This window comes from Schistosoma mansoni, chromosome 1 (genome assembly GCF_000237925.1).
Source record: "Schistosoma mansoni strain Puerto Rico chromosome 1, complete genome".
Taxonomy (NCBI): Eukaryota; Metazoa; Platyhelminthes; class Trematoda; order Strigeidida; family Schistosomatidae; genus Schistosoma; species Schistosoma mansoni.
This window is the reverse complement of record NC_031495.1, coordinates 9160168-9176443: the sequence shown is the minus strand read 5'-3', so window position 1 is coordinate 9176443 and position 16276 is coordinate 9160168. Positions and strand designations below refer to the sequence as shown.

The window sequence follows — 16276 nt, the reverse complement described above, 5'->3', positions numbered from 1 at the left end:
AAACCTGGAAGCACTGGACGGCTGTTTTGTGCTTCCATGTGCTTCCAGGTTTTCCATGGTGGTCTAGCTTCAATCGATTCATGATCTCAACTATTAAAATTAGTATAATATCCACAAAACCCCTTCTGATTTTAATATGTTTCGTTGAATTTAAAAGTCAACAATTTAAAGAAAGTAGACAACTTATCAATCATTGCTTTGTAATCATGTGTTGCACACACAGTCCTACGCTAATTATTCGATTTCATACCTTAAATATCTGTTAAAATGATTTCTGGATATCGCTCTGCATATGAAAAGTATTATATTAAACAGCAGAAATACAGCTATATAGTTCACTTATTTGCGGATTTAGGAGCAGTATTGTTTAAGTGGTCTCATTCAAGATAAAACTGTTTTTTCAAAAGTCATGCGAACGGTTTCGGATGAATAATGAAAAAATAGCAACATTTCCTCATGTCAAGTGAAAAACTGTTTAAAGGCGAATACTAAATGTGACTTAAAAAAGGTTTCTTTATCGAATTACCTCTCAAAGCAGTTCTTAATTTTGACAGTTCTTTATGCCATCGGCCTAAGTAATTTGATAAACTTTGATGCAATTCATCCGTAGTTTTCTGTAATAATCCTAATTCCATTTGAAATGTACAACATGTATGCTTTGGTAAATTGGTATCCGACCAGTAACACAAACTTTGATGATATAATTGTGACTGATTAGCGTCCCAATTTAAATCGGATAAACTCCTACCTTGACCAGCATGAGCTCGATATGTATCCAGAAAGTTATACTCCAATAATTGATTAAGTTGTGTCTCAGAGAGCCATAAATATAAGGATTCTTTAGCATTTCTTGAATTTTCATCTACTGTTGTTGAAGTGATTGTGTTACTAGTACGACCATTATCTCGTGATAATTGGGGATTTTCTGTAGTCTGATGTTGTCGTTGTTCACTTTGAGTAGTTGGATTCACTAAAAATGCACATGAATCAAACAAATAGGTAAAGGAAGTAGAAAACAGTTTTATTTTCGAGTGTTTTAAATATTTTTATCATACTACGTTGCTGGCTCATCTGTCTATAATTTAAAAAATCTTGAACGAGACTTAAGTTCGTTAATTTGTTTCCCGGATGCGCACTGCTAAGAAGACCCATACTAGGACAAAACGTTTGTCTTGGGCTTCCAAGATTTGGTGATGATCTAACTAGGAGCATTTTGTTAGTTAAACAACGAAACTTGTACAATCCCTGTAAATTAATTTATTACAATCCATATCAGAAGCAAACATTTTCAGAGGTTTCAATATGTCAAGAAATTAATGAGGATTGTTAATCATATATTTATGGTACTTTCAATGAAGATTCCAGTCCGTGGATATAAGATTACTCAATCATCTCTTCAGTACTATGCTATAAGGTATGTCCATCTTGACTAACACAATACTTTACAAACAGGGCTCATTGATTATGTTCTCTGAACACTGATGATAATCCATCGTTTGATGTTAACTATTGTTTTATTGCTTGTTATTTCATTTGGTATATTTATACCTGTGCTGTGACGAAAACCTGTATAGTACCCGACTATCGGGTCATTCTGAATTTATGGTACTCCCATGAAATAGATTCCACTGAAATTTACCAAACGAAGTTTTTAAAAGTCAGGAGGATGCTGAAAACACTATCCAACCATACATTCATTGAAAACGCACTATAAATGTCCAGAAAATCGACAAAAATGTCTCACTTTAATTGGACGATGGATTATTCTGAGTTTAAAATTATCATAGCCTAAAAGAATTCAAAGGTCAACGATAACTTATAAATCTGTACAGTAATAAAACTTGAAGTTCAGGTCCTATGATTACTTCGTTCTTTTTCTTTATTATTTAAAGTTCAAGTTTAAAGAATTTTCTGATAATCTAGGAATCGTCTAGGAAGTTATCATCAAGCATTCAGCTACAAGAACTAACACATAGGACTTTCATTTTGTAAATGAATAAATTCTGATCATTGAAAGTATGTCTCCCATAAGTTTATCTATCCACTAAATTGCCCATTTTGGGATTTTTAAAAATCACTTTTTCTAATGACACTATGGTGTATTCTACCCATGTCTATCGACACAGGTAGTATGTAACACCAATCGTAAGTGTAAAATCTGTCAGCAGAAGAGTAGGAAGGTCGACTTGAAGAGAGCAGAAGTGGAATTCAAAAGGAACTATGATTCGAAAGAATCATACAGAATATGAAAAACAAATAATGGGAATTCGCAAATGAAGTGTAATAGTGGCTTACATTAAGTCACGAAACGTCAGAGATACAATTTTTCTACTCATTGACATATAACAAAAATATATTTATTATTGACTGTCTACGCAATGCTCAATTTATTTGAAACTATCAAGTCCAACTTTGGTACTGATACCTAATAGCTCATCACTGTATAAAATGACATCAACATGCTTAATTGTAGTTAAATACTATTCTATATTTGTCATAACTTTAAGTTGAAAGAGTTTCATTGAAACGGTCAGCTTACAATCGCATTACGTTTTCAATAGTCAAAGGTGGATTCTATACTATTTCACTTAGCTAAATACAATATAATTTACATTTGATCAGTGCTTCAAGAACCCTGTCGTATGTTTTTTTAAAAAAAGTCTTTTTTCCTGTGAATTAGCAAAGCGTCAGGACAGTATGGAACATCATCTGTTTTATACAACTACATTTTTATCAAATTAATATTTTGAATGTAGTGAACATACGTCAATGTTCTATATGTAAGTTCCGTTACATGCAAATTAACATCATGTCATCAGTTATCACTCACTAGAATTAGTAAAATCGTCATTGGAAATCAGAAAGTACTATATCAATAGTATAGTGTGGCCTATTACATCCATATAAGTAGTATATGGTGATGGTTAGACATAGAATGTATTTGGCAGAAGACCGATAAGGAAAGAACTGAAATGAAACCGGTGTTTTTTTTCACTACAATAGTATATCTTAGTTTAAGACATTCCAGTGGTAAACGAATAATCTCAAAAATGATTGAATTGTAGATAATCAGGTCTCTAAGTAGACAGGACAAATCATCGGTCTAAAAGTATTGTACTTATATCAAGATCAGAATGTAATCGATTCAATCTTATATATAGTCTTACACGTACATTGCCAAAAATCTTCATGCTAAACAATTATAGCTGTCCGAAACTCATTACCTTTTCAGTTTGAGATTAAAATTACATTTGAAGTTAAAATTATACACAAACTAATAACGATCAATCCCTACCAAAAAATCTAATTGAAAGTCATGTATTAAATAGTAGGCATACGTTTACTTCCTACATTATAGAAGATTATTGAGACTAAATTATCTAATGGTTAGATACATTTTAAAACTTTTATTAATGTAATTGGAAAATTAAGTCAACTATAAAATTTCTATTCATGAATAGAAAAGTAGACAGTCGGTTAGGATATATTAAAGGAATTGATATTAACTATTTCCTATTATTTATTTCATTGTCTACTTAGGCCATTACTTTTATGAGTGATGCTTTTTTTACTTGTTCAGAAGAATAATATGGAATAGATGAATGTTGCTAACTTTTAAATGATACTGCAGTGTGGTTTACTTATATCCATATAAATAGTAAATGGTGATGGTCAGACATAGAATGTATTTTGGCAGAAGACCGATAAAGAAAGAACTGAAATGAAGCGCAATCGGTAGGAAAATGCATGAACAATGGAATTAGAGAAGATGGATTGATATTTACAGAAGAAACAGTGAGGATTGAGACAACTGACTGTTAGTTTGCAAATTAACTGTTTGTTGTATGGTTAACAGAATTTAGTGAAATATTCTCTAATTTGTGTCTAAATACATTCGATTGTCCCCAGTCGTGTTTTGTTCATTACAATACTACTAACTGGAATATTCAGAAAAGAACAATTTAGACATTCAATTGTTCTAAGATTAGTTTTGCCTTGATCAGTATATACGAAAACACCATACCAATACAAGAAAAAAGTATTTTTCAATCATGTACCATAATAGAATTCAGTACATCTATAATACGATCTGCACATAATGACGTTTTGAGGTTCAATTGTGTAAAAAAGAATACAACGAACCTCTATTTATTTAGATTTCTATTGAGTTATCTATCAATTTGACTAGAATTGAACCTTCGAATTTCTATTCGATAATTCAAAGACATTTTGCTTATTTCAAAACTACGCACTGCTTCAGAGTCCAATAATAGGATGAATCGACTGTCCAGTGCTTACAGGTTTTCCATGATGGTCTAGATTCAATTGATTCATGATCTCAGCTATTAAAATTAAAGGTCCTAAGTTTAGTGTTTTATTTACTTACTAGTATATAACCTTGAATGAGAATGAAAAGTTGTCTTCTATAAAATTTATGTTATAAGCATCCAAACAATAATCACAAAGTAATCGTATGAAATGGTTTATAAACTACTGATTAATTTTTAAATCCATAACTTTTGTTTTGATAAAAATTATTATAATTTCAAAACATTCGTAAATATCCATAATTTTATAGTTGAAATCATGAGTCAATTGAAGCTAGACCAATATGGAAAACCCGGAAGCACCAGACGGTCGTTTCATCCTATTATGGGACTCCTCAGCAGTGCGCATCCACGATCCCGCCTCGCGAGATTCCAACCCAGGACGTATCAGTCTTGCGCGTGAGCGTTTAACCAATAGATCAATGAGCCGGCATCCAACGGTGTTAATGTCTAACTTCAACCTATCCACGAAGTTGAGCAATCGTTCACCATTGTCTTCAGTGAGTTGATATCTGCTTACAGCCCTGGTTGAACTCCACTGGTTACTGCTTCTTACTAGAACTCCATGATTTCAACTACAAAATTACTGAAATCTCCACAAAAGCCCCTTCTGATAAGTATGCATAAATTTACAATTGTACCAGCTAATTACTTTTATCATTATTACAGCATTAAAAATATAATAAAACTTTAACAAAACAAAAGTGGAATTTTGTATGTATCCTATTTGTTTTATAAAGATTTTCCCTGCATGGTAATGCGAGGACATATTTGTAATTACTAATAGCTAAAATTGAGCATATCACTTTTAAGCATGCAATATGATTACACATGATTCATTTACAGTTTCTATCATAATCATTTAGTAACCAAGAAAACGAAAAATCTATTTTCTGTTCTATTAGGACTCAGAATATATCTTGGTTCCCAAGATAAATTATCTGAAATGCTTTATGAACATTTAACAAATGTTTAGTAAACGAACATATAAGAGATATTTATTTCATTGTTTAAACATTATAGACTACATTGCTATCAGGACTCAGTGGCCGAGTGGATAACGCGATGGCATTTGAAACGAACGGTACTGGGTTCGAGTCACAGAGTGAACATTAACTCTGCGATGCAGGCATATCCAACTGACGAGTCCCAAATAGGACGAAACGCGCGTCCTGAATTCCACTACTAGCCACTATCCATCTTTGATTAGAGACTACTGTATTCATTATTTCCATCATATTTTTTCCACGAATAACTTTATAAATCTAAATATTTGAAATTCTCTTAGTTACCATTTATCAATATTTGGAATTCATTTTGTTCTTTTTTTTATAGTTTATAGTGTTATATTCAATCTTTGTGTGTATGTGTATATTGTTTCCCCTCCAAAAAAAAATGGAATCATTCGCTGAAATAAAAAAAAAACGGCAACAACCATATTTTACCAACAATAACAGAAAATTATTGAAAATTTCACATTTTTCCGCCAGTCAATATTGTAATCTTATAATTCAATCAACAGATCAAGAATGTAACACTTGACATGAGATGGGATATTCTAGAAAATAAAAATAAAAAAACTCTCCCATATACATACACATAGACCGAAAGGAATCAAAGAAATATTTGATGATTGTAAATTTTATAGAATACACTTCTTATATTTACCAAACACCATTGAATTACATTTTTTAAAGAAAGGATTTCGGAAAATAATTTGTCTCGTATGAATTCAAGGAATAAATTTTTGTAAAGTGAATGTTTTTGTTTAGTCCCTGTCATTTGAATGAAGATGTTGATCAAAGTTAAAATGTATTATTCTGGGTATAGTTATCTGTTTCCTAAGTGGATAAATAACATTTCAATGTTTAATATATATTAACAATGAAAATACTCCAAAAGGAATTTTACATTATACATAAATATCGAATTGGATAGTTTCTAGAGATTAATTTATTTTGAATTTTGAAGATGAGGGATCAGTTTAGTGCTGCCTTTTTGTTATAGGCAATAGACGGAAACGAATTATTTATGGTTTTGTATTCATAAGTACAGTGTATTTACAATCTTAACATTGTATGTATGATCAAGACTTTTGTCATGCAATGCCCAAATCATAGACTTTAATTATAAACGCTGTTACAAATTAATGGAGAAACATGAATATAGTAAACCAACAGAGTTCGAGTCGTTTTTTGGAAATCGGTTTGAATGCCTCGATAATCAGTGGAGTAGTAGATGTGCACTAATGAGGAGTCCAGTACCAGGTAGAAACATATATCAAATGTTTCCTAGTTTCGAGTCATCGCATAACTAAGGTCAGTTTTTGATGTGCATTAAAACATTCAACGACCTCCACAAACCACCATCCTATAAACAAAATTTTGCTTATTTATTTAGGCGTATGGCGCATATAAGTCATTATATCATATATGTGTAAATAAATGGGAGCATAATACATGTTCACATATTACTATTAGAAAATGAAATACACTAAAAAAACACAACCACTTCAAACACATTTGATCGATTCCATGCTCTTAGGCTATGAATGCAAGGAAATTTCACGATAACTAATTATTTCTATAGATTTTGCTAAGCGAATAATTTAATGCGTTAGTGACAAATTCATTCATAGACGTATAAGTAGACAGACAAATGTTTGCGATGAATGTACAATCACTATAGAACAGAGGTTTAAAATTAGTGTATAAATGCATGTCAATAAATAATACTATAATCATATGTACAGTATTTGTTGATAAAACACTTGTTCATCTTTAATCACTAAACATCATCAACATTATCGACAGGATTTGAAGCTTCCTATAAAAGCTTGCTTAACATGTACCATCATCTATCTTCTAGCATGCCTTTATATTTGTGAATACATGAATGTGTATATGTGTTTATCCCCACATATCTGTATGGATGATTGATATCAAAACGAGTAACAAGACTTTTGTAGGGGAGTACCATAGCTAGTTTCGTTGATTATTTCCAATGAAAATAATAGTAGTCATAATAATGATAGTCATCATAAACTAAAGTAATAAATAACCTGTTGTGTTCTATGTTAACAATCAAAAAAAGCACATTTCATCCCATGTTCAAATGAGATTGTTCTATCCCTTATCGAACTTTTGATGAAAACGAGTTATCTGTTTTTTTCTTTTATTGTTATTTATTCATGTTTCAATGTTTAAAAAAAATCCGAAGGAAAAAATTAAAAAAAAACAACAAAACAATTAACCTGTAAAGAGGTGAAGAAAAGAAAAAAACAAACAACCATTTATTGACTTTATGTTTAGATAAGCATAATACACCTAGTAGTTGAATCAGTTCGAATGTCTATATATATATATATATATATATATATATATATACGGTGAACAGAATACGACTGGTTGGGGACAATCGAATGTACTTAAGCACAAATTACAGACTATCTCAGTAAATTCTGAAAACCATACAATGAAAAGTCAATTTACAAATTAACAAGCAATTGTCTTGATCTTCACTGTTTCTTCTCTAATTCCATTGTTCGTGCATTTTCCTACCGATTGCGCTTCGTTTCAGTTCTTTCCTCATCGGTCTTCTGCCAAAATACATTCTATGTCTGACCAACACCATATACTACTTATATGAATATAAGTAGACCACACCACAATATATATATATCCTATAAATAACCATTTTAGGCCAATAAAATAAATCGATTTCTGATAATTAATTATCAGGTTATTCGAAAGTTAGTTTTTTACTATGACGAAATCATTGAAACTGGAATATTTTTCAGTCTTATTCAATTAATACACTTATCAACTAATACATATATATGTAAGCAAAGATGGATAGTGGCTAGCAGTGGAATTCAGGACAAGCGTTTCGTCCTATTTTGGACTCGTCAGCTGGATGTATCTGCATCTCAGAGTTGATGGCGAGACTATAATTTATGGACGACCTTTGATCGAATCCTAATTGACCTTGAGAAATGTTAGCCAATCAGTAAACAGTCAGCATAGAGTAAAAATATATCATACAAAACGAAATAATACACTTCTTTTATATGGTCCAAAAACTTGTCACTGTTAGAAAAAGGTTCAAAGGTTCCAAAATCGTAATGCATAAGGTAGAGGAACTCATCCATGTGGCTCCATAATAGCTGGTCTCTGGAGCCATGACAGGGTCAAAAAACCTCAACCTCGACCACATAGCTTCATTATTATTTGTGTGTACTCTGGTTGTGTAAGTTTATCATTTTTATTATGGATATGTCCCTACAATACTTATACTACTGAACAGCCGAAGCTTCAGTAACATCTGCGATTATTGCAGCCAATGTTACTAGTGCTTTTATTATACAGTTGGCGGCAATTATTATAATATGCCTTAGTCTCAATCTGGATAGAGCGATAAAGGTTCTTATTCTAGCAAACATCTTCCTTCAATATATATTACATCGAAGGACAACATCACGGTAGTCTGCTTAAGGTCTGCAAGTCAATTGATACCCGTAATTACAGATACAGGAACTTCTTTGTAGTTTCATTTGTTGTAGCCGCTTAACTGTCAGGTCTTCTCCATAATTCTCTGTGAACCGATCGTACGTGAGCATCAGGTACTGAAATTGGTGCTGTGACCTTGAAATCCCTCAAACGTTTCTAATTGGCTCGTCCATAAATTATAGTCTCGCCAAGTTTATGTTCACTTTGAGACTCGAATCCAGTACCATTCACTTCAAATGCCATCGCGTTTTCCACTCAGCTATTTTGCTTATAATGCTTGTGAATTATGGCTACATCGAGACAATACACACAGTATGCACATATGCCAATAAGAGACTGATCGATAGCAGTCCTGAACATCAATGGGAAGATTCAAGCAAACAATACTAAGTGAATTTAATTTACATATGGCTAAAAGAAAAATAGAACAAGAATGACAAACTTTACAGAATAAAATTAGTGATTTCTAACAATCTTATCTATTGATAAGTTTGACCAAAGAAAGAACAATATACGTAGCACAATAAGGTGAATTTATTGATTTCATGGTTTTTATTCTGTTACTTACGACCTAGGAGTATGAGTGATAATTATTTACAACAAACAAATATAATTGAGATCAGGAGTCAATTTAAACTAAACAACCATCGAAAACCTGGAAGCACTGAACAGCCGTTTCGTCATATCGCAGGACTCCTGAGCAATGCGCGAGATTTGAACCTAGGAGGAGTCCCATAATACGACGAAACGGCCGTCCAGTGCTTCCAGGTTTTCCATGGTTTGTGTATTACTGAATGTGAAAATTCTAGAAAAGACATGCAGACACGTTCCTAGAGGAGCGATATCAGCATCATACTTACACAATAACAACCATTGGATTGTAATAGCTAAATGTATTAAGATGGGTAAAGCTCAACAGTAATACAGTTCACCTTTCGCTTGATTGTTAACGCAATGTTGATTGTTTGATAACGTTGAAAATAATCAATACCCAAATAACTTTTAATTCACTGGGTTACACCAACGCTATTACCATAAAGAAAAAAGTTGAAAATGAACATATATATTCGAAAGGATACAGTTGTGAATTTCTCACCACACTCGTAACTTTTATTTTTCAGTATTCGATTGTGCAATAGCTTTTGCAATGAGAATTCGTGTTTCATTATTTGGTCACCATTTTTTAAAATCTTTTTTGTAATGTTAACCTATTGAAATTGCATGTTACTTATTGGATAACTATGATACCACTTGCGGTCCTCTAGAAACGTGTCTCCATATCTTTTCAAAAATACTTGTCTCCTAGATTTTTCTCATTCAGTAATACATAAACAGTCATCCATTTTACCATCCTATCATTCTTCAGTGATTGACGTCCTTATTGTACTAATCTTCATTACAATGACATAAATTTTATTTGTTTGTTGTAAATAATTATCACTCATACTCTTAGGTCGTAGGCAGCAGAATAAAATATTATTATCAGAATGAGGGTTTGTAGAGATTGTAGAAATTTTAACAATTGAATTCATGTGTCGATGCAAGCTAAATCACTATTGAAAACCTGAAAGTATTAGACGGCCGTTTCGTTGTATTATGGAACTCCTCAGAGGTGCACAACCACGATCCCGCACATGGGGCTCAAACTCACAACCTTCTGTCTCACACACAAACACTTACCTCTAAACCACTGAGCAGGCATTCAACGGTTTTAATGTCTAACTTCAATCGGTCCATGATGAATCATTGCGCAATAATACATAGATGCCTGTTCAATGGTCTAGAAGTTAAGCGTTTGTTTGCGAGACTGAGGTTTGTGGATTCGAGTCCCGTGTGTTATCATGGATGTGCACTGCTGTGGAGTTCCGTACTAGGACGAAACGGCCGTGCAGTACTTCAACCTTTTCCACGGTGGTCTAGCTTACATTGACTGATGAATTCAACTGTTAAAATTTCTACAATCTTTACAAACCCCATTCTAATAATAATATTTTTAAGTTGAAAATCAAGAAATATTTGACTTCATAAGTATCAATTAAGAAATAAAAAATTTTGCTTTGGAGAAACGAGTGCTTGTGTAATCAAGTCACCTAGTTATCGTGAAATTAAAATTAACATCGTGTATAAATATCAGTGGAATGCTCAAATTTATCAAGTAAAATTAAATGATAATGTTATAAACAAGCGTTTTACCACTACAATTAGAGGTTTACTTCACCTTCTCTCTATTTACAACAGTCAAATGAAAAGCGGTTGATGATAGTAGCTTCTGCAAACAGACATTCGTTGTTAATTAACTGCTTTAAATATCTTTATGACATTCAATTTATACTTATTATCCGCTGAGTATCATGTGACCGTACCTGTAAACCTTTTACCTCCTCTCAAATATTATAATTATTATTCGAACACATAAATATTGGTACAGGGGCATCAAATATTTATGCTCCACACAAAAACTTGTCATTTCGTTTGATTGTGTGAGGGCTATGATACTGTCCGGGTGCCCAAGCCGAAGCAGGTGGTTTTCTTATAGAGGGCCGCAACCGGAGCCTTCGACCTAAAGGTCTGATCCACAAGACAGTGGAGCATCGTAAGGAGATGCAGTTCTATGGTAGCCGGTGACAAACGATTGATTCATACGCCTTTTGTTCCCTCAGGATCCTGGAGTCAGCCCATGTGCACCATTGGTGTGGGATCAGGGTTTTTCAACTCCCCTAGGTAGACCCTCCGTGTCTACCAACCCGGTTAAAGCGTCGGACATTCGCTTTTCGTCTTCTCACTCTCGTAAAAGACACCCCCACCTCGAGAAGGCAGTGAGTAGGACTTCCCTGGCAGAGGCTGTATACGCGTGACCGTGTGAGAGCATTTCGAGAGAGAGGGCGAGCCCTCCCCACTCTCGGCCGTACCACGTACTTGCTTCCATAAGTTAATATATATTCACGGGCTAATTTGAAGTCGGATAGGTGCTCCTTTAGTCATGTAACTTTGTCAACAGATAGTCTAAACCAATAGGTTATGATATTCAATTCATACTGATAAATGTAAAGAAACTAAACTCTGGAACATAATTTAACTTTAAAAAACTATTCCTTTCAAATGAATAAGAGACTGATTGTACTTTATCTTTCAATAGTTCAACATAAATAACATCTAAGTCAACATTCAATAAATAAATATTGAATATTTTATCTTAAATACATCTACACAATTCAATATAGTTAAATGTATCTATGTCATTTATATTTGATTAAAATTAGGGAAAAAAAATCTTATCAAAATTTCAATCTAATAAGGTTATATTTTCTATTTGAGTACAGACATTAAAAACACTATTCTATCTTACTTAACCAAAAAAAATTTTGTTAGTTAAGTACATTTTCATTAGTATTATGGTAGCGCTTGTGCGCTGAACTGATAAGTTCTGGGTTCGAATCCCGCGAGGCAGGATCGTGGATGTGCACTGCTGAGGAGTCCCACAACAAGACGAAACGGCCGCCCACTGCCTCCAGGTTTTCCATGGTGGTCTAGCTTCAATTGATTTAATGATCTCAACCATTAAAATAAGCTCATGTTAAGCGGTGTTTCTTTTTTTGGCTTTTGAGTATACTATGATCAAGAAGATGAAGATTATCAGAACTATGTGATATATTAGCGCAATAAATTTCGAACAATCTGATCATACATATACCTGTTAAAAACATAAGATTGATCTAAACTCGGCTTTTGTGGTGTTGTATAAAAGTGTAAAAGGGCGTATACTAAGGTTTATTGAAGCCTTAGCCATACGAAAATTCAAACCCTGTTTGTATATTCAAAAACACTTTGCTCTCACCTTAAACCCACCCTGATAATTTAAGTTTATTATCCAGAGTAATTAGGTTTCAAATTGTTTTCACATTGTTTTTATTATTACCCTCCATTTTTAGTCTAGTTGACCTTTTATTTTTATATATAAATGTTTTTAACAAGTATATGTGTGATCAGATTGTTCGAAATGTATTGCGCTAATATATCACATAGTTCTGATAATCTTCATCTTCTTATTACACTATCAAAATTTATGAAAGGGACTAATTGCTTTAAATACTCTGATTAGTTATAATCTAGTAAGTATAATTTTCTTGTAAAATGAAAAACTGATCTTTCAGTGCACTTTAGTTAAATAACTTTCGATTGTTTTTTTCTAATAACCTAACCTAGACTGTAAGAATTCATTAGTAATGGCAACAAATTATTGATTGATTCAATAATAATCCTGTTGAAGATTTTATGACTTAACGAGACTATCAAGAGGAAAATGATAATTATGAATTTAAATATTGTAAATCAATTAACAGAATGGGAAATTGTCTTTAAATAATGATTTTTATAGTTGAAATCATGAGTCAATTGAAGCTAGACTACCATGGAAAACCTGGAAGCACTGGATGGCCGTTTCGTCCTTTTGTTGGACTCCTCAGCAGTGAATGAATTTATTTATATTTTAATATTATTTCCTTTTGTTTATAATGATCACCTTTTCCCTTACATAAATAGTACATTCCTTGGAAAAATTCGATCATCAACTCTAACCTTGATCAGTTGTGATGGTAAATGTTTTTAGTCAATGTAGAATCAATCATATATTATGTTAACAATATTGAGATAGAGAGCTATCGCTAAAAAGTAGTTTTCTTATCTCGGAAGGTTAGGAAAAGATCTCTGACTATATACTCAAAATATGAGTTACTTATATATATGGATCATTTAAAAGTCTTTTTACCCAATATAAAAAGGTCTTAAAAATTAGTTAATATTTAACCAAATGACGTGTACTGGAAATAATTCAGTCAAAAACACTTGAAAAATCCTTCTTATAGTCATGCATAACTCAAAGACGAATCATTATTTTGGGCTTCATGTAAAATTGTTCTATGGTAAATTAAAATTAATCCCTTTAGTGCACTGTTGTAAAGCAAGAATGAAATCTAGGTTTATAAATCTCCCCATTATATAGACAGGGAACAAGTCTATAGACACCTAGATAATGGTAATGCTCTTACGCCGAGATGAATGAGGTCAGAATCTCGAAATTATCTACAAATAACATGGTTGTTAAGTAATCAGAAGGCTTTTGATTTAATGACGAATTGGATCATTTATATGTATTCATACAATTTCCCAACCTTGATAAGCTGAAAGGTTTACTCCAGTTGAAAGAAGACAATAACTAAGCTAACCAAAAAATCAGATTATTGGTAAGAACTGATTATACACTAAATAAATTGCATACGTTTGATTGTAGCTAATTCATGGAATCAGCTATCCAGTAGTTTAGTTGTATCTTAATTTACATTTTAAGTTGCAAGATTTCAGTAGTTATACTTAGCAGATTTCTTCCTTTCAAACAGTTATATTTTGTCAAACATGTTAGAAACAAAGAATTTTAAATAAGATAAGTTATTTTGGTAAGCAAAGATGGACAGTGGCTAGCAGTGGAATCCAGGACGCGCGTTTCATCCTATTTGGGACTCATCAGCTTGATGTACCTGCACCTCAGAGTTGATGTTCACTCTAGGACTCTAATCCAGTACCTTTCGCTTCAAACTTCATCGCGTTATCCACTCGGCCACTGAGTCCACTGCTAGTCACTATCCATCTTTGCTTGTAATGCTTGTGAATTTAGGCTGTATCGAGGCAATACACACAGTATGCACATATGCCAATTAGAGACTAACCAGTTGCAGTCCTAAAAACATCAATTGGAAGATCCAAAGAAACAATACTAAATAAGTTATTTTGGTTCTGTATGAAGGTTATTATATCCGGACGAGAATGAATGAATGATAACCGTTAGGAATAACTTATGGACTATACGAATACTATTAATGTATGACTACTAACTGGCCACATTATACTTAGATTTATATTCCTTTCATTATAAACATTTATTTGATCTATTGAGTACTGTAATATGATTTACTATTCTCAATTTATTCTCAATCTATTAGTCACACTTTCTCACAATCACAGCCACATTTAGCTAGATCTTGTACAAATGCTATTTTCTATCTTATGGTGTGACGTGGTCTGATTTGTTTTCATGTGAACCCAGTATTTTTGAAATATGTGATTTGTATCGTGGAGGCTGAAACTGACATTCTGGACTTAACATGCAAGAATCGTCGGAATAAGAACTAATCAGGACTCTAGGCTGCCCGTACTGGTGTAGGCGTCATTAGTTTTGTCGTATAAGTCAGCGTTTCTAAGAAGATAATAGTATAGCTAAGGCCATAACAAGGACTCTACACAAATATTTCTAGGTCTTACAATCGAGTAGAAAGTCGACACCGAATAGATGATGGTGAACCAAATTACCAATAATATAATCAATTAATAAAAAATATTTGAAAAATTAAAATTAAAGCAAATTTTTATAATCAGTTAATTATTACAACTCATTACATGAAAGTAGGAATGGAAATTCAAATTGAATTTATATATAAATATAAATATTGTTTAGTTATCTGTATAATTAGAGATAAGTAGGACGGTTTCAATGAAAGTTAGATAATAAGGTTAGTAAACAGGTAACTTAAGATTAGAATTAGGAATTAAAAAGTTAACAAAACTGAAGTTTAACAAATTTTAACAGAAGAAAAAGAAGAGTTTTGAAACACATAATGGGATCTAAGTGGAAAGCTATGGTAGATTCTAAGACTGTATAGACCTTTTTCTAAACAAAAGTTAGGTTTTAGATATACATTTCTATGGTTTCTATTGTATATAAGATTCGTATTCTGGAAACGAAGGGTAAATTCAGTGGGATTATATGAATAACTGAAAGCGGTAAAGTCTTATCTACATGATGACTAGTGCCGACTAGATACACCAAAAAGGAGTTTCTTACTGCTTTCTTTTATCCTTTGGTCAATTATGAGGGTGATGAAATTATTTAGTTATATGCCCAATACAACTAGCTCCACAAGATCAGTTGAAATATTAAATATACATAGGGGCACAGGAACTAGGCAATAAAGAATTTCAGATAACCTGTTCATTGTTTGTTTTATTTTAAATTAAAAACCACGTGATTTACCTTCTAACTTCTTTCATTTCAAATAAATCCATTTATGAACATTCTACTCAATATCTCTTTCAATTTTCCAAATGTCTATTTTTATCCTTCTTACAACGACAATATCCAGGCTGTTTTGTTCTATAATTTATAAATTGATACTAATCATCAGTTTACGTATAATAAAATACACATATTGATGGTGCTCAATATACTCTCAGTTCGTACTTTTCAATTATCTTCTTCCTCGGAAATTGTTATGTTAATTAAACGAATTATCAACCTATTAACTTCGTTTCTATAAACTGTAATAACAAACTGCCATGAAATCTATAGAAAGCTATATATCATAATAAGATGAAACTAATGTCTACACTTTC

At 32.4% G+C, this 16276-nt stretch overlaps 1 protein-coding gene across 1 annotated transcript in view; it reads right to left on the bottom strand.

The window, feature by feature from the left end:
* The window catches only part of Smp_123790 (hypothetical protein), a gene marked incomplete at both ends in the record, with an annotated part of 54407 nt that overhangs the window by 12526 nt on the left and 25605 nt on the right, over positions 1–16276 (bottom strand). The window contains one exon of the mRNA XM_018793170.1: positions 527–970. Within this exon, the coding sequence (XP_018647709.1) occupies positions 527–970 (444 nt within the window). The remainder of the gene's footprint in view (positions 1–526; positions 971–16276) is intronic.